General features: G+C 37.8%; 2 protein-coding genes across 2 annotated transcripts; both read left to right on the plus strand.

Annotated features, from left to right (window-relative positions):
• Positions 1-2,026: 2,026 nt before the first annotated feature.
• On the plus strand, positions 2,027-4,132 carry LOC144627971 (galanin receptor 2a-like). The gene has a single exon (XM_078486002.1). The coding sequence runs from the start codon at positions 2,250-2,252 to the stop codon at positions 3,720-3,722; it is 1,473 nt and encodes a 490-aa protein (XP_078342128.1). The 5' UTR covers positions 2,027-2,249; the 3' UTR covers positions 3,723-4,132.
• Positions 4,133-15,940: 11,808 nt separating this feature from the next.
• Positions 15,941-17,047, plus strand: LOC144628734 (adenosine receptor A3-like). Its single transcript, XM_078486859.1, has one exon. It carries the CDS (start codon positions 15,941-15,943, stop codon positions 17,045-17,047), a length of 1,107 nt encoding a protein of 368 aa, XP_078342985.1.
• The last annotated feature ends 1,963 nt before the right edge of the window (positions 17,048-19,010 follow it).

Consider the following 19,010-nt stretch of genomic DNA (forward strand, 5'->3'; position numbering starts at 1 on the left):
CGGGATTCTTAAGGTGGCGGGAACCGGGAGAAAACGAGTGAAATTTCGTAACATTTCATTATATTTCGCAATGGAAATGGAACAAACAGGAGAGAATAGCTACGGAAAGGGGCAGGAGGCGGGAGTAAAAGGTACGGGAGGCGGGAGTAAAAGGTACGGGAGGCGGGAGTAAAAGGTACGGGAGGCGGGAGTAAAAGGTACGGGAGGCGGGAGTAAAAGGTACGGGAGGCGGGAGTAAAAGGTACGGGAGGCGGGAGTAAAAGGTACGGGAGGCGGGAGGTTCAGACCCCCCTGCCCCCCCCCCCCCCCCCTAAATAAAGATGCTCAAATTGCCTCGTTTGCATACACATATCTACGGCCTCACATGCTTACTAAAAATCAAAGATTGCAAATTCCCTTTTCCAGACTGGAGTTTATTGAATACCAACAGGTATCTCTAAAGACTAAACTGCGGATACTCAATAACAGATTACGGCTTGAATGCGTTTATTTTCTTCTAGTTTTATCTGTTTTCAACCGTTTGGAGCGTGAAAAAGTTACATTTACATCGTCTAGAACTTTCAACCTCTTCATGCACCACAAAAGAACAGTTACAGAACAGAGAGCCGGGGAGCCCAAATATTGGCAATTCGTTGGGCGTATTTAATACAACAATTATTCCACTTGCGCTTGTTGGATATGAAAAAGTTATGGCCAACGTTTAATAGCTATCTACCATGTCATATCCAACGCGCGCTCATGAAATAACAGTGTAAGAACCAATCAAATTCGTGGATTTTCAACAGAACACGGATGAGTTTCTACTAATTAGGAATACATTTCGATATGCATATCAACAGGTTCAGTTCTAGTTCTAGTTTTCACTGCTGAAAGAATTGAAAATTACTTTTTAATTCATGCGTCAACTGTTTTACAAAAATCTGCCACATCAAAAACTGCTGCGACCAGCAGATGATAAAAAGATTTCGTCGCTCTTATTGAGTTTCCTTATAGCTTATCGTCGATATCTCCGCTAATGTACGTAATCACGATCATTCTTGTATACCTAATGAAAGTCTGTTAAACGCTAGAGATAAACGCAGCGATTATTAAGCATTTAAAAACAAGAAAACTATTTCTATACCTAATTGAATTGACAATGATACGTCGGCAGCGCGTTCAAGTTACTTTTCCAGCTAGAATCGCAAACAGAAAAACTTAATTTGTGGTTGTTTATTTTAAGTTTGTGTTAGCGGTCACGGACAATACAAGGTTTAATCAGTGTAACTTCAGCTAGAACACGCAAATCTACCCAATGCACAAAAAGGTCGATAGTACCGATAGATTTTGATGTGGATTTTGAAGAGTTTCTAAATAAAGGGAAAATGATCTTAATTTTAAATTGACTTTTATCACGGAGAGAGGTTGTTTACTATCGAAAATAACTTGGGTGTGTTTCGCATGGAAAGATCCGAACAATAAAATTATTAACAATCAACACGCTATGGTATACTTTTAAGTAATAACTTAATTAGTTAATTAAATAATTACAGATTTGATTTGTTTGTTTTTGTTCGCACCCATTCGCAATATATTCAATTTATTTGTACGTGCGTCGGCAAACGAACTGAGCTATTCCGTGCGGAAAAACGTATATAGAAGTTTCAAGTAGGTTTTATCTGTGACCTTAAGTTAAACACCTTCAAAATAAACTCTCGTATCTTTTTATAATCAGTGGAATGGGGTGTCATTGCAAAAAGTCTGCACTTAATTTGAATTGTTTTGACATCAATCGCGCTATTTTAGCTATTGGTGCGAAACTTTTAAGTGTTTTTTGAGATACAAAATTTTAAAAAGAAATGGTTTAAACTTTCTTTGGCAAAACTTTAATATTTATGACGCAAATTTCCGTGATTTTCTTCAGCTATAAACAAGGAATGTTCTTGAATTTTGACTAGACAGAGAGTTACGGCAATGATCCGTTATTAAGGCAGCAGTTATGACACGATAATAATATCACTTTTAACGGGCTAAAGTTACACAGCGATTTTCACGCCACGTATACGCATGTTTTATCCAAATCACCATTTGTCCACATCCTGTTTGCCCGTTTTTGGGATTCATGGAATGTGAGCGAAAAGGAAAAGATGGTTAAATTGCCTAATTGACGCTGAAGGGTTTGTAAAATTCCTTTAGGGATTACACAAGTCGCAACTCAACTCTTCTCTTAATTGAAAACTCAACGGGGCAAGTACGCATTCAAGAGCAAGATGAACTCAACCGAGTCAAACTTGTATTCGGAGCCTTTGGCGTTCAAAATAACAAAGATAATTCTCTACGTTATAATTCTTATCCTCAGTTTTGTCGGCAACACAATGGTTATAATAATTATCTGCAGGTTTAAACATATGAAGCGCCTCCCCGGCCATTTGTTTATCCTGAATCTGGCACTTTGTGATTTGTTGACTCCGCTTATTAGCATTCCACTCGAGATGGCGTTGGTTGAAAATGAAAACACGTGGATACTTGGAGAAGCGTTCTGCAAGGTGCTCCCACCAGCGGCGACGTTCTTCGCGACTTCTTCATCTCTTACGCTGGCTGCCATCTCGTTGGATCGATACAGAACGTTAATGCATCCGTTTAAACGGCGTTTGGACACGAGGACGGTGAAAATTCTCATCGCTTTTGTTCACTGTTGTTCCTGCATTTTGGTCATCCCTCATATGGTGACCTCGGAACTGTCCCCCACTGCTCAATGTGTAGAGGTCTGGCCTAATAACTGGCTTCCCAAGATGTACACATTTGTGCTGTTTCTCGGTCAATACGCTCTCCCGCTCGTCTTCATGGCTGTAATGTACATTTTCGCCTCGCGCAATCTGTTCGTCTCGACGCAACGAGCGCGCTCATTTTCCATCTCGTCTACAAATTCTAATGGAAAGAGAAAGAGTTCACTAAAACCCGTTGTTGATCCACTTAAAGCCAGTTCGCACGACTCCTTAGAGAGGCATTTTCGCATACACTACGAACACAATGTTCAGATCACGAAGGTTTTTATTGCAATAGTTGTAGTCTTCGCCGTGTTCACACTACCAGTTGAAGTGTTATGGATGTGGGGAGACTTTGCCGGAGGGGTAAACCATAAACTCTACCCTACTATTGCGGTAATTTGCCGCTTATTCACATACGCAAACAGTTGCCTGAACCCAATCATCTTTTACAAGTTAAGCCGCGATTTTCACAAAGGATTTTTGACGTTCTTCAGGTATCCGTCATCTTGCAGAGATGATAGTACATTAGCGCGCGCAAATGGTGGGTCTACATGGGAACGGAATGGAAAGACCAGTCCAGGTTGGCTTACACCGCGCGGATCTTTGCAAAGCACTCCAAGACTTACACCACGAGGTTCGTTTCAGGGCTCAAAACTTTCTGTCAGTTTCGCAGCTGATCATGGAAAGACTTCCCATGATAGCAAAACGGATCATAATTTAAACGTTCCTCGTTTTGACTATGAAGCTTACAGTAAATTCCCTTCAGTTGACGGTACATTGAGTAAAAGCAACGAGGAGGCTAATCAAACAAGGGATATGGTCAAATATCTGAACTCTGATCCAGTTGAACCGGAAGAGTGCGTTTTAAACAGAGACTGTAATATTTCTATAAAAGTGTTGTTCTACGAATGCGATTTAACCATCGAATTGGACAAGTTGGAATCGCTGCTAGTTCTTCCACAAACCGACTGTTAGGCAAAAATCCTATTAATAATTATAACTAAAGTTTTTATCCAAAGACAGCGCAGAAGAAAGAAGGAAAACAAAGTGCCAAATAAAAGTACTTCTCAACAGCTTTCATATGAATAGTCGCACATAAGGTTAAAAAGTTAGGACAACCTTGTGCGGCATACGAACCCATAATACAACATTAGCAAACTGAAAATTTTACGTAATTGCTTTCTTTTGAATGGTCACGCACAAGGGTTTTCTACAGAGTACAACAAACAGTATCACATGAAAGTACTGCTCTGAGAGCTTTCATTTGAATTCTCACACACTAGGACCTTCTCGACCCGCGCCTGTTTAACTATGGGTGTGAAAGTATAATTAGCTAAATTATGTCATTATCTTTTTCATGTTAATCGTTTAAAAAATTGAATAAAAACAGCATGTTGTATAAACTTGAATGTTGTGTACTGCTTTAATCCTGTCTCTCTGGACATTGATTAATTTGTTTTACGTTTCAGTCTCTGATAAGTGTGTTTTCTCAATTATCCTGTTGATTGAATTTGAATTGGTGAAGATTAGTTAATTGCAGACAAGTAAAAGCAGTTTTTACTACAACTACAAAATTGACTGTTTTGGTTCGGTTTGTAAAAATTCAAATCAAGTTTTGATGAATCAGAAGTTATGAATAAACTCCTTATGAGGCATTTTACTGTTTTAAAGCCAAAACAGTCACAACCCATCTTAACAAAACACTTTCAAATATAATTGTTTTTGTTGTGGTTATTACGCTGGGAGGTAGAAAATTTGTTGGGCGTGATCGCAATTTAATTCAATTTTAAGTCGGAGGAAGTCTTTTCGCTGCACGTGCATCAGCGCATGAATTATTTCGAATCCTTGTTTCTAGAAACATCCAGTCCTTGCGAATACCTGGCATTTAGATGAAAAAAAGGAATGAAATATGAAATGAAACTCTGTTTAACTGTTAGCGGGTCTTTGAAAGAGAGAAACACCTTTTGCGAACGAAAGGGATTCTAATAAATTATCCTAGAAAATAGACTTTGCGTGCGGTGGGCGTTTACGTATCGCTCCAAAAACATTTACAAATAATCAAAAACGCAATTGAACTGTTAAATTATTTTATAATAGAAAAAGCGAAGTCTACGTGACTACTGATTGTTTTCAATTGAATTGATTATGTTGTAGAAATTAAGATTCTCCTGAACGATTCAACACTGAGGCGTGAAAATCTCATGGCAACAAAAAAGACTTGTTATGGTTTTTAAAATTAACTTTTGATTCAATTTTAAAAGTGTTGAAGTCGTTTTGACCTGTACGTGTTTATGAGTGTTTTTTAAACTCAATTAAAGTATTTTTAGAAACAACTTTTGATCCCGCTAGCAGATTGTAATGAATGCCGAAAAACAATAAAATCTCCGCTTTCAAAAGTTTATAAACTCCATCAACAAAACAATCAAAAACCGCTCTAGAATACAATAGCGCCGCGTTAGTCCGTATAATTGAAATTAAATTTGCGGTATTGCTGAAGCCAGGGGCAATTTGTTTTGTTTTGATCATGTTTATTGAATGTTTAGATAAATATTCTTGTTCAAAAGGCACTTGATTATCACTTATGTCATCTACCAAGGTCGAAGATAGAAGACCTACCGCTGGGAGGCCGATTCCACTGAGCGACTAACTTCTCACGCACGCGAAAATTTCGGAATTTTACGTTTAATACGGAAAATACTTCTTTATGAAAAGAACTGCAAGAAAGTGCTTTTTATTCCTCGTTCTTGATCATGCCAGGAGATGATGCACAGTCTAAGGTTAAATTAACAGATTAGTTGACAGAGAAGCCGCTAAAAAGACGCATATTGAAAGCATTTGAAACCAATCATGGTCATCAAAACAAACATGCTAATTCAAGCTATTTTTGGCCCTCCGAAGCCTTCCTTAAAGGAATCTTGTCAGCCTCCGCCATTTTCAATGCCATCGAAATTATGAAAACTGTATTTTGAAGCGAAATCTTATTGCATTGTTGTAAGTTGTTTTACTGGAAGTCTGTTTAACTACGTTTAATGTTTCACAGTAATCTCTTTCGATTAGACACGTTCCGGCTTTAATATAATACTGAACCTCCAGTATGTAAACAAAAAAAGCTTGAATGACTGTTCGTACGAAGAGCTTCTAACATTGCTTTTCAAAGACACTTTTACCACTGTAAGATAATAAGTTACTCATGTCAAAAATGTAAAGAACAAAAGGGGTAAGGGGGGGGGGGGGGGGGAGTGTCACCAAAACCATTGCGGAGGGGGATAAGATGTGCAAACAGACAACATTAATTGTGAAAATCGGGCTTAATTTTTTATTGTGGCTGCAGTGTTAGTTTTTCCAAAAAATATTAAAAATAAATGCCAGAAATGCATATTTCTCTGCCAAATATTGTACATGTTCAATTATACTTACTTACTTACTGCCCTATACGCCGTTGGCGCTAAGGGCAGCGTTGTTCGATTATGTACATCTAGTTATCAAATTGATCCAACTGCTAATGCTCTTTAATGTTAATCTGATCGTCTAGCAATCACATTTGCCTTTCCCTAACAGTCGCAAGATGGCAGGATTCGATGCCGCGTGAAAAGAAAAATCGGAAAGTTTTAAACTTCCCACATTGATTTTTTGTTCACGTCTTTACAATCTGTCGACAATAAGAAGAGAAAGTTGTTTATCAAAAACAAATGTTGTGGGACCGACCATTACAGTCGGAATCCATGTGATGGCATTTTCCTGAAAAGGCCCCCAGTTAGGCCTTTCTCGATTATGCTAGTAAAACTGGCATTTAATGCTACTAGAAATTCTCGCATAAAGTCAAAAAATGCTAAAATAATGCCTGATTTCCTTAAGCAATGCCACTTGAATTCCAAAAAATGCTTTGTTTTATTTTAAACAAAACGTACAAACTCTCACATTATATGCTCATATCAACAACAGGTGATACTTAATAATTGTTTGTTTATAATAAAATATAAAAAAAATATTTATTTAAAAAATAAATAAATAAATAAATAAAAAAACACACACACAAGTAACACAACACAAGTACACAAGTAACACAACGCACAAACAGTCGAAACAGACAGAAAACAATCAAATTATGTAATCAAAATTGTGAAACTTAAGGATTATTTATCCTTCTGAGTTCTGAGTGCTGAAAATCTGGATCACAGTCATGAAAAGTGACAGAAAATGCTAGCAATTCTTTTTTGAAGAAAAAACGAAAAAAATGCTCGTTTTCCCAAAAAATGCCAGAGAAAATGCTAGCATAATCGAGAAAGGCCTACCCCCAGTGTACATTTAAATTCACAAGGGCCAAAAATCTTGATTTTGAGTTCCCCATGTGAGGGAACTTATTTGATTCTGTTGGATCTGGATTGACCATTAAGCTGCCTACGTGGTGTGGCATTCTCCCAAAAGGCCCCCAGTGTTCCTTTTAAGTTTCAAACTGGCTGGTTTTATTGGATCTGGAGTGAAAATAAGGCTAAGTCTACGTGGTGGATTTTGAAATCACATGATCAAAACCTTCATTTTGAGTTCCCCATGTGAGGAAGCTCATTTGATTCTGCTGGACATGGATTGACAATTTTACTAAATCCACGTGTGTACTGTCGTGAATTGTAATAAACGTCGTGAATTGTAATACCTGTCGTAAATTGTAATAACAGTTGTCGTGAATTGTAATACCTGTCGTAAATTGTAATAACAGTTGTCGTAAATTGTAATAATGCACCTATCGCAAATTGTAATAACATGCTGTCGTAATTTGTAATACTCCGAGCTGTCGTAAATTGTAATAGCACATTGTCGTGTTTTGTAATTTTCGTTATCTATTAGGAATAACAGTTAAAGATCGTGTGGCATAAATTTATTTTACTGCTTAATATCGTCATGAGGGCTATACAACATTATTGATCAATTTTCACCAGAACAAATTTGCGGCAAAGCACATAAGGGAAAACGCGAGTTTTCATTGTGATTTCTCTAGCCTGTCCCTAACAAGTCATTGGTTATATTTTTTTAAGGTGAATAATGGGTCTTCTTTCAAATATATCTTCTTTTTTGAATGATTGTCTAGTGTAAAGTCACTCCACTCTTCTTTCAATCCGATTGAAAGACCCAAAATCACGAAAAGCTTTCGACGCTAAACGAAAAAAAAAGTGGAGGATGACCTAAACAACTGACACAAGCGACTGGTATAAACCAGAATTTTTCAATAACAGGTTATCTTTTTATTTAACTATAGTGTATTGGCCTACTTCCAGCAATCGAGAGAATTAAAGCCAATAAATCATTATAATAACAATATTGAAATTCAAACAAACTATAAGTTTTAAAGATCTTTCTTGATAAACAACTCAACAATGTATGAGCGTCAAAAAAAGCCTTACAGGCACTGACGTTGCATTACAGGGGTTATCGGCCGATAATGTATCGTTACCGTTGAACTGCAACTAATAACCGGAGTTAAAAAAAATCAAACACAACTAATGTATCATTCAGTGTCATTAAAAGCAAGATACACTGTTCCGCTTTATTTACGTTGGATCTTTTTTCGCCATATGATATTTACAATGATAAACCACCCATTTCCGTCTGCGAGAAGCTTCAACCATGCGCTGTTCCAACGCGGATGGGAGATAATTCTTTTGATTTCAAGAAGAAGCCCACTGTGCGATCCGTATTGCCGTATCAATTTCGCAACACTGACGTAGCCAATTTCACCTAACGGAAAGTATATCCGCGGGAGCCTGTGGCGCCATTTCTTGACACAGTCCCGGAACAGTCTGTTAACATTGCGGAACTTGTTGTAAATGGAGCACACGTGATTTGGCCACGAGAAACCGGAGGAAATTAGCGCCATTTTAATAATCATATCTATTACCTCCGTTGGAAGAATTTGCCGAATACCTGTCACTTCTTGAGAGTTGTTGCTGTTGTTATCGTTCAGGTTGTTCATTACCAACATGCTATCCGATACAAAACGAACTTGAACATTATTGTCAGTGTTAAAGACGCTCTGTCCCTGTTCTTGTTCCACACTTGCATTACTGGACTCATATTGTCTAGAAAATTCTCTACTTTCTTCGAGGTCTTCCTGTTCCTCTTCTCCTTCAACACATACGTAGTGCTCCCCGTCTCCCTCGGCAAAGTGGCCAAGTTGAATCGTTGCCACTGGGATACTTGATGTTGGAGAAATTACAACCGTTGCGTCTGGACCAAGGGACGAGACAACAACAATTTCAATGTTAAAAATATCAGCTGCAGCCTGCAATGTCAGGTGGTCCCCATATTCGCCGTCCTGTGACATTGCGGTAAGATAGCGATCCCATGGCATGGCAGCAAAATTTTCTAAAGGAATGCCATCTGCATTAAAGGGGTTTTGAGTGAGGTATCGGACTATTTCCTCACGAATAGATTCCTCCGAGCGGTAAAAACCTAGTCGTTGAAGCCAGAATCGTAACGCCTCAAACTGACAGTTTCCATCACCTCTTGGATTATGAACCACGGAATAACCCATGGCTGAAAATGTCTCAAGATGATCGTCCTGTGTCATTGGAATGTAAAGCTTTTTCCGGAGCTCTTCTAGCTTTCGCTTTTTTTCCTGTTTAACTCTCTTTTTCTTCTCGGTCTCACTTTGTAGATTAGCGATATCTTCGATAGATACCCATTTTTCAATCTCTTTTTCTGATTTAGGTGGTACAATGCGAACCTTGTACATGGCATTCGTTTTACCTTTCTTTACAATTGTTCCTTTCAGGACAACACGTCGTTTAGGAGGAATGTTCCCCCTCCTGTCCGGCCGATAGCGCACTAAAACCTCATCACCGCGTTTGTATGCTGGAGTTTTGCAAAGACGTGCGTAGCGTTTAACCATTCTTTCATTCATTCTTCTGCTGTAACGCAATGCTCTTTTTCTCAATTTCTTCACATTTCCAAAATGGCGGTTATAGTCCTTTCTTTTCGGAGTCTTGACGATGCAGTTGTCCATGTCAACTTCTGCTTCATCTAACGATTCCTTTACTAGAATGTTTGACTTTCGACCAAAGTACACCTCGAAAGGACTTTTCCAACCCAGTTCCTCTTTACTTTCTTCGTTAAGAATACGATTGTACGCATCCAGATTAGAAGCCCAATTCACGCCCTTCTTTCCCAGGTTTATGAAATCGTACATAATTTTTTTTCTTAATCGCCTGTGAGATCTTTCCACCTTGCCTTGTGATTGCGGGTGATAAGGCCTTGATTTTATCATTTTGATCTTAAATTGTTTGCACAGGGACCGTAACTGGCCTTCAAATTCTGGGCCGCGGTCACTCTGAAGGCGGTCAGGTGGACCGTGTTTGTCATAAATTTGTTGAAGCAGTTTAGCAACACGACTGCTTGACTTACTTTCCATGGGAACTAACCACAAGAACCTGCTGAACACGTCAATTACTGATAAGACGTACTTGTATACTTTTCCATTGTGCCTAACAGGATCTTTGCTGAGATCAACTAGGTCAATCTGGTGTTGTGACTGCACATGGTTTGCTGTAACTGGTTTGGGGATCGCCTTGTTCGTAAATCTAGCGTTGTGAACCTGGTACTTCAAATCACTGCTGGTTACTTGGAGAATGTTTTTTTCACTTACACCCGCATAACTACTTGCAGCTCGATTTCGAAGCTTTTTGCACCCACCAGATTTCGCCTTATCGAAGGTTTTTCCAACGACAACTGGTATTAAGGACTTCTTTACAACTTTTTTGCCAGCGAAATACAAAGTAGGCGTACTTTCTGTTCCAAGATGAAACTGATCTCTCCTTCTCCAAAATCGAACTACTGTATTTCTTTGAATCCGCGAGCGCTTTCACCGGTACATTGAACTTCCCTTGAACAAGTAGCCATAAGGTGTCATAAACTTCATCATTAACCTGATGAATATACGCTTCCCGTTTCTCTCCATTTCTAGGCCTCGCTGCTTTGCAATTGCAAAAAAGACTAACGAAAACGATTACACAAAATGTCAAAGCTAAACACTTCCATTCGTATGCCATCTTGATACTTTTAAGTGTGTAAACATTTCCTAGTCGTCCTTTTGGTGTCGTGGGAAACGCTTCTTCTCATTGGTCGAAACATTGCCGCTTATCTGATGTAGACATACCAGTATGCATTTAACAGCAAAAGTTTTGGTTGGATTTTTATTTTATTTTATTGTGGCTGCAAGAATTGTCCGATGAACATTTCCTTTTATAATTTTATCAGCGGAGAAAGGTTGAAGGCAAAAACTATTAATTAACGGTCATATTTACCCTTACCACACCGTGTTAACCTCCCGAAATCCAGGGGGGTGTACTCAGGTATGTTTTGGGTTAGTATGTGCAGCCCGGGACTCCAAAGTAGCACCCCGTTTTAGAAAGAATTTCCATCCAAAATGATACCCCGTTATAGAAATAGTTTAATTTTTTTAACACCCCCTTTTAATAATAATAATATTTAATATTTATATTGCGCATTTTCTATAAAATAATCAAATGCTGCTGATAAGATCTGGAACTTGCGTGTGTTCAAAATATCATACCCCGTTCTAGAAATTGTCTCTACAATGGATACCCCGTTCTTGATCGGGAGCTCAAAACCACGACCTTGTTAGGCAGCACATACCCGTATAGGTATTTTGGGGGAATACCCCCTCCCCGACCTGAGATTGAGTGGCTGGGCAATGCAATAAGAAATAAAGTAATAAAACGAATTCCGTTTTTACCCTGTTAATAAGGAAAAAAACTATGGGTGAACCGGAATTCTGTTTTGTTTTTCCTTCTTTAATTAAAATAGAGTGATTTCACTAAACCCGTGTAATATTTGTTACACTTTTTGATACTATTACTGGTTATTACAAAACACGACAATGTGCTATTACAATTTACGACAGCTCGGAGTATTACAAATTACGACAGCATGTTATTACAATTTGCGATAGGTGCATTATTACAATTTATGACAACTGTTATTACAATTTACGACAGGTATTACAATTCACGACAACTGTTATTACAATTTACGACAGGTATTACAATTCACGACGTTATTACAATTCACGACAGTACACACGTGGTTGCATTTTCCCAAAAAGTTGGACCCCGTGACATTATAAGTTTCAAACTGGCTGTTTTTGGTGGAGATAGATTGGAAATAAGCTTAATCTACGTGGTGGCAGTTAAAATCACAAGGGCAAAAAGTCTTCATTTTGAGTTTCCCATTTGAGGATTCGGTTGGACCTGGAGTGCTCATGAAGCTAAATGCATGCGGGGGTATTTGCCCAAAAGGCCCTTAGTGTTTATTTTAAGTTTAAACTGGCCGTTTTTGGTGGATCTGGAGTGAAAACTGGGCTTAAGCTACGTTATGGCATTTGAAATCCCAGTTTCCCATGTGAGGAACTCATTTGTTTCTGTTGGGCCTGGAGTGACCATTAGGCTGAATCCACGTGGTGGCATTTTCCCAAAGAGGTCCCGAATTTTTAGACTGGATGTCCGAGGTTTTAAACTGGCCGGTTTTGGTGCGTCTGGAGTGAAAATAAGGCGTTAACTACGTGGTGGCATTTGAAATCACAAGGTCCAAAAATCATCGTTATAATTATAATGAATTTGTAATTAACGTTATAATTAACGAGCTCCAGCTTCAACTCAGCTTGTTTGAAGTGTGATTATGCGGGTGCGCGAACAAGAAAACTAAGCAAGCGCATTGAGACTTATCACCTTTCCATTTCTAGTGGTAGAAATGTATTTGGGGGGAGGGGAGGAGGGGGAACACCTATTGGTGACAAACAAGGAAACTTGATGTTCTGGGCAGAGTCACAATTACAATCACAAGCACAAGCAGAAGGCAAAACCACAAGCAAAAACAAATGCAAGAGCAAAAGCAGAACCTGACCAGCATAAGCAAAAGCAGATGGCACAACATTTCTTGGTAAGTGTTCCATGTGACAATTTTTTATCTCTTAGGGTCATGAAAAAGCAGCTTTTGCTCTCGCCCACAAAGTGAGATTGTGGCTTTTATAGAGTTCTTTTGAAATTTCTTGCACTAGGTCTTTGTCACTGCTCAACAATTTAAATGGATTGAAAATGGAAGAGTAACCAGGATTCATAATTAAGTAAAATGTTTTAGAAACGTTCTCTGGTTAAAAATTTAAAAATATAAGCTTTCGGCTGCCAAACTGCAGCCTTTAACGAATGATAAAAATGGCGCGAATGAATAAATATATAGGGTAAAAATGTGTGAAAAAATTACAGAATAAAAATGCGTGAAAAGGTAACAAGAAAAATAGTGAGAATATGATAATAAAAGAGAACTATTTTAAAAGAATAGAATATTGTGGAGGTAATGACCTAGCATTGTTGTCCGCTTCAGTTGTCATGGCAGTGTGCCATGACTCAAGAGTTTTTCGCACGCGATAGTCTCCTTTGTCAATGACTCTTGCATTTTTGAAATCAATTTGATGGTCATTCATCCATGCATGGTTTGCAATGTTCGATCCTTTGTTACAATGTTTGACGTTTCTGATGTGTTCTTTTCTTCGCGTCTGTAGACATCTGCCGGTTTCTCCAATGTAACTCCAATTACAGTCATTACAAGGAATCTTGTAGACCACATTTGTTTGAAGGTGGCTGGGAGGTCTGAATTTTGGTGAAGGAAACTCTTGGTGAAGGGTTCTGTGGGGTCTGGTGACGACACGAATTCCATTGTTTTGAAGCAATCTTTTAAGCGGTTCGGTGAGGCCATTGATATAGGGCAGACAAGCCAAGTTAAATGATTCTGATGGCTCGACCCACTTAAAAAACAAACCAACAAGTTCCTCCGGAGAGGGAATTGTTTCTGTAGTGCGTTTTTTCTTTAAGATGTTAGAGATAATTGATTGGGGGTAGCCATTCGCTTTTAAGGCATCAGAGATATGTTTGACTTCATTCGATTTTGCGTCTGCGGTGCTTGGGAGGTTACACGCGCGGTTCAGAAGAGTGGAAGCTGTGCTGATTTTGTCATTTTAAGGCTGAAAACTGATAAACAAAATAAGCGCCCCTTCTCGCCTGCAAAAATTAAAGAAGCGCCCGGGCACTTATTCGAGCATTTACGGTACGTGTAAAAGAAGAAATGAACAAAGAAGACCACAAAAATTTGCTGGATAAATTGGCATGGCTCGCAGTGCCACTACCGGTCGCAAACCCCCTTACCTTTTGTATGTTTGGAAACCACTTTTACACATTCTTTTCTTTATCCATCTTTGCGCTTCAATAATAATGGAGAAATGTTTTGCATGTTAAAAGAAGCGGAAAAGATGAATAGAAAATCGCTAAATAACTTCTCTATAAGTTTGCCGACAGCCTATTAAATTAGCTTCACTGAACGTACTATTACCGGTTGAAAATTCCCTCATGTTTTGTATTTTTATTCCATTGTTTCGCAGTCTTTTCTTAAGCCATCTTGACAGAATACTTTGTATCTCCCTTCAAGTGCGTCATAAATTCCGGTTTATGGTGTACTGAAGATTAGACTGAATTACTAAGCACTTAATAATGGTTTGGTAATGAATTAATGTAAATTTTTGTTGATAAAATTGTCATCAAGTGAGAAAAGAATTATTATGCCAATGCAAAAAAACACGATACCTTCTTAACCAATGTTAATTATTTATAAAGCGAGATTTAACTCAACTAAGTAAGGAGGAGTTAAACGCAAGAAACGATCTAAAGAACACGGAGAGAGCGATTTTTTTTAAAATTCTGCATTAATTTGCTGTTAGTTTAACTCTTGAAACAGCGGATGAGAAAATACAAATGCTTTATCTGTAAAAGGAAGAACAAAAACTGCTGGGTAAATTGACGCGAATATGCTGTTACCGGTTGCAAATCCCCTTATCTTTTGTATGTTTAAAAACCTGTCCACTTCTGCCAATCAATATTAGCTTACGGTTAGTTTAACTTTTGAAAAAGGGGCCGAGAATGAAGAAATGTTTTACATGTAAAGAGAAGCAGAAACAAACAATGGAAAATCGCTGAATAACATCTCAAGAAGTTTGCCGACAGCCTATTTTAAAAATTAGCTTCACTGAATGTACTATTACCGGTTGAAAATGCCCTCATGTTTTGTATTTTTTAAGCCATTGCTTCGCAGTCTTTATTTAAGCCATCTTTACTGAATACTTTTTATTTTGGATCTGCATTTAAGTGCTGCATAAATCCCGGTTTATACGTGCACTGAAGATTAGGAATTACTAAACACTTAATAATAGTTTGCTACTGAATGAAATGATGTAAATGTAAATTTTAGTTGATAAAATTGTCATCAAGTGAACACGATACCATCTTAACCAATGTTAATTCTATAAAAAGCAAAATTGAATTCAACTAAGTAAAGAAGAGAAAAACGTGAAAAAACGATTTAAAGAACACGGAGACAGCGAATTTTCTGCCATGAAAAAAAAAAATCAGCCTAGCATAACGCTTCTGCATTAATTTGCTGTTAGTATAACTCTTGAAACAGCGGATGAGAAAATACAAATGCTTTATCTGTAAAAAGAAGAACAAAAAAGACCACGAGAAAATTGCTGGGTAAGTTGACGCGAATATGCCATTACCCGTTGCAAATCCCCTTATGTTTTGTATGTTTAAAAACCACTTCTGCCAATCAATATTAATTTACGGTTAGTTAACTCTTGAAACAGGGGCCAAGGATGAAGAAAGGTTTTACATGTAAAGAGAAGCAGAAACGAACAATGGAAAATCGCTGAATAACATCTCTAGAAGTTTGCCGACAGCCTATTAAATTAGCTACACTGAATGTACCATTACCGGTTGAAAATGCCCTTATGTTTTGTATTCTTGTTAGCTATTGTTCAGTTCGCATTCTTTTCTTTAGCCATCTTTACTGAATACTTTGGATCTACACTTCAGTGCTTCATAAATTCCGGTTACGTGCACCGAAGATTAGTAATTACTAAACACTTAATATTGGTTTGCTAATGAATTGATATAAATGTAAATTATAGTTGATAAACTTGTCATTAAGTGATTAAAGTATTATGCCAATGCAAGAAAACGCGATACCGTCTAAACCAATGCTACCTCTATATAAAGCATAACAGAACTCAACTAAGTAAGGAAGAGCAAAACTTGAAAAAACCATCTGAAGAACACGGAGACTCGGATAATCGAACAAAGATGAATCACACCACAGACAACACCACATCACTTAGATGTGGTTTCGCCTTTCTTCCTGTGAATCCTGGAAAAAGTTCTCCCGATCTGTACGCTGTATTTCTGTTCAGAATCGCCGTTAACGCTCTCACCTGTCCTCTCATCATTTTGCTGAACATCCTGGTGATGGTGGCAGTGAAAACCAAACGACAACTTCGCACCAAATCTAACGTAGCGCTCGCCTGTTTAGCCACAACTGACCTTGTAGTTGGACTAGTTGTTCAACCTTTACAAATCGCCAGCGATAGTTTACTACTGAAAAGTCAAGAAAACAGCTTTTGCACTTTAACCAAAGTATCAATAACTACTAGTAACGTATGTTTAATGGCATCGTTTAATCATTTGCTTTTAATGAGCGCCGAGCGTTATCTCGCGATAAAACACACCTTCGCACATGAGAACCAGGTTACTGAAGTTCGCATCATCATAGCCTCTGGTCTGGCGTGGGCTGCGGCGATCATATTTCCACATTTTGCGACAAGGTTAGCAGTATTTGTCGTGCTTCCATTGATTCTGTTTTTCCCCGCCATGATTTACTTTAATGTTGCTGTATACAATGAAGTCCGCCGCAACGAAAAACAAATTGCGGCTAACCAAGTTACTTTAGAAGCCAAAGAGAAGATACTCAAGAATAAGAAAGCCTTTTACACGACAACTATTGTATTACTTGTTATTTTTCTGTGTTACTTCCCAACGAATATCTGTGCTGTTATTCTTATTTCCATTAAGGACAGAATCCCTTCTAATGTAGGACTTATTGTTTGGTCTCTTGTTACTTTACTGCCGATACTGAACTCGTTATTCAACCCTGTGATTTACGCTGTTAGAATAAGATATTTTCGAGTAGCTTTCATTCAGTTGTTGGCAAGAAAAACAATTGCACAAGCTGAAGAACTTGAGAGGAAAATCTTTGGACCAAGACAGTTTGGAGTTATAGCTAATGTCGAACAAGGAGAAAATAGAGCTAGCCGCGAAGAAGATGAACAACAAGGAAATGAGACATTGGACAATGGACATGAAACTAGAGTGCGAACACAACCGCAAAAGGAATATGAAGAAACACCTCTGTGAGAACAATTGTAAAATTTTTTAAAACGTGATCTACTCCTTAAATATTCTTTGGAACTTATAAGTAGTAAGAAGTGACAGAGGGGGAAAAACAGACTTCGATACATGTCAAAACTAGTAATTAGTAAATTAACGAATTGCAGATTGTGTACAATTAGTGAAAATAATATCTGACTGCAAAACGTTATTCATCGTAATTGTGTTAATTTTGTTTTCGTTAAAATTATTATTTTTTGATTTGATGCGATCCATCTTTTCGAGACATACAACGCAGATTCATAACAAATTTCTTTAAAAAAAAAAAACGAGAAAATAACCTGAAAAAAGTTAGATTTAATTACTGGGGAAAAAGAAAAATGCAAAAGAGAAAAATAGAAATGGTCGTGCCAAACATTAACTGTCGCGTTTTTCGCTTTTCGCAAGTTGAGCCATCCATGAACGCAGCTTAAAATTGTATTTAGTTTTCTCGCTAATGGTGCATAAAGGCTTTCTATTGTTCGTGTGGAAACTTCACTGTTGAAAGTAACATCTGAACAGCTACTCCAAGGAGATCTAAAAATTACGCTCAATTTTTCGAGTTTTATGTCTAACTTCCAATGTTTTCAAAAAACAACCAAACATGGTTTTAAAATTTTCCTGCCATTAACTTATTTCCCGGCAGAACAGCGGAGGAAAAAACACATAATTTTCGTGTAACTGTCGGCACAATAACTGATGAGGCATCACGTTTGTTTGTTTGGGTGCAGCGTTTGCTTTGACCCGTTTTTTTTTTTTGAAATAATGAATAATATCCCGCTTGTTTTTTTTTTTTTTTTTACCTTTCCGTTGAGTTGCGGTTCGTTTAACTCCAGACAGAGTAGTCGAGAGAAGAGAAAATTTTTTCGTGTAACCTGCCGGTGAGAAAATACTGGAAGAAAAATGTCAACATTATAATGTCTATGTAGTCATATCCATTTTTCATATCTTTTTTGCTTTTTGTAATTTTTGAGATGTATTTTGCTTTTTTGTGGACAACTAGTATTTTAAATTTTGGTATAAATATATATTTTTTTTAAAACCGAAAAAATAGTGAAACTCTCGTCATCAAACGACAAGAGAATTCAAAGGCGCAAAAGAATACAATGTATACCGCGCGAAACCTCTATCTGTGACGGTTTTCGCTTCTTGCAGGACGGATTTTCAATGTGCGCAGTTTGACATTGTTATATTTATTTTTCTGGCTAAATTGCGCATAGAACATAAAATCTTTTTATTTTACCCGTGGAAACTTTACTGTTAACAACAACAGCTGAAGCGCACTGTCTGGACACCTGTTCAAGAAAAACTCTAAAAATACGCTCAATTTTTGTTTTCTTCATAGCTTTAAACGTTTTCAAAAAATGACCAATACTAAAGTACCAACGAAGTTTTAAAATTGTCTTGCCTTTTATCGAATTCCCGGCAGAACAGCCTACGAGCAATGAGGCATAATTTTCGTGTTATTGTCGGCGCAAAATCGATGAGGCATCGCGTTTGTTTGTTTAGGTGCTGCGTTTGCTTTACCCGTTTTTTTTTTCTCAAGATAATGAATAATATCCCGCTTGTATGTCTGTTTCTTTATTTCAATTTTTCGTTGAGTTGCGCTTCGTTTAACTCCAGGCAGATTAGACGCGAGAAGAGAAATAACTTTCGTGTAACTGCCGCTGTATTTAGTATTCTGTCCAAAGTCACCAGACACTCAAAAAGACATCTCGGTAAAGCTTTTCAAAGTGCCGCTTGAATATGTACTTACCACTAAATTTCCGTTCTTCTAACCATTGTTTGACTCTGTTTTGTTAAAAAATTGTGTTTGCTGATTGCCTTTCACTTTAGCTTTACATAATGTGTACATACATCTTATTAACCAAACGCAAGGTCTGTCCTGGAAGAATATCGGCCCGAGGTCTTGTCATTACTGACCGAGCACAGTGAGGTCCGAGGGCCGGTA

Source organism: Oculina patagonica, chromosome 10 (genome assembly GCF_052425735.1).
Source record: "Oculina patagonica isolate OP01 chromosome 10, crgOcupat, whole genome shotgun sequence".
Taxonomy (NCBI): domain Eukaryota; kingdom Metazoa; phylum Cnidaria; class Anthozoa; order Scleractinia; family Oculinidae; genus Oculina; species Oculina patagonica.

Bases quoted from the DNA above. Each gene is read 5' to 3' on its own strand.
- LOC144627971 (XM_078486002.1), top strand. From the start codon at position 2,250: ATGAACTCAACCGAGTCAAACTTGTATTCGGAGCCTTTGGCGTTCAAA.
- LOC144628734 (XM_078486859.1), top strand. From the start codon at position 15,941: ATGAATCACACCACAGACAACACCACATCACTTAGATGTGGTTTCGCC.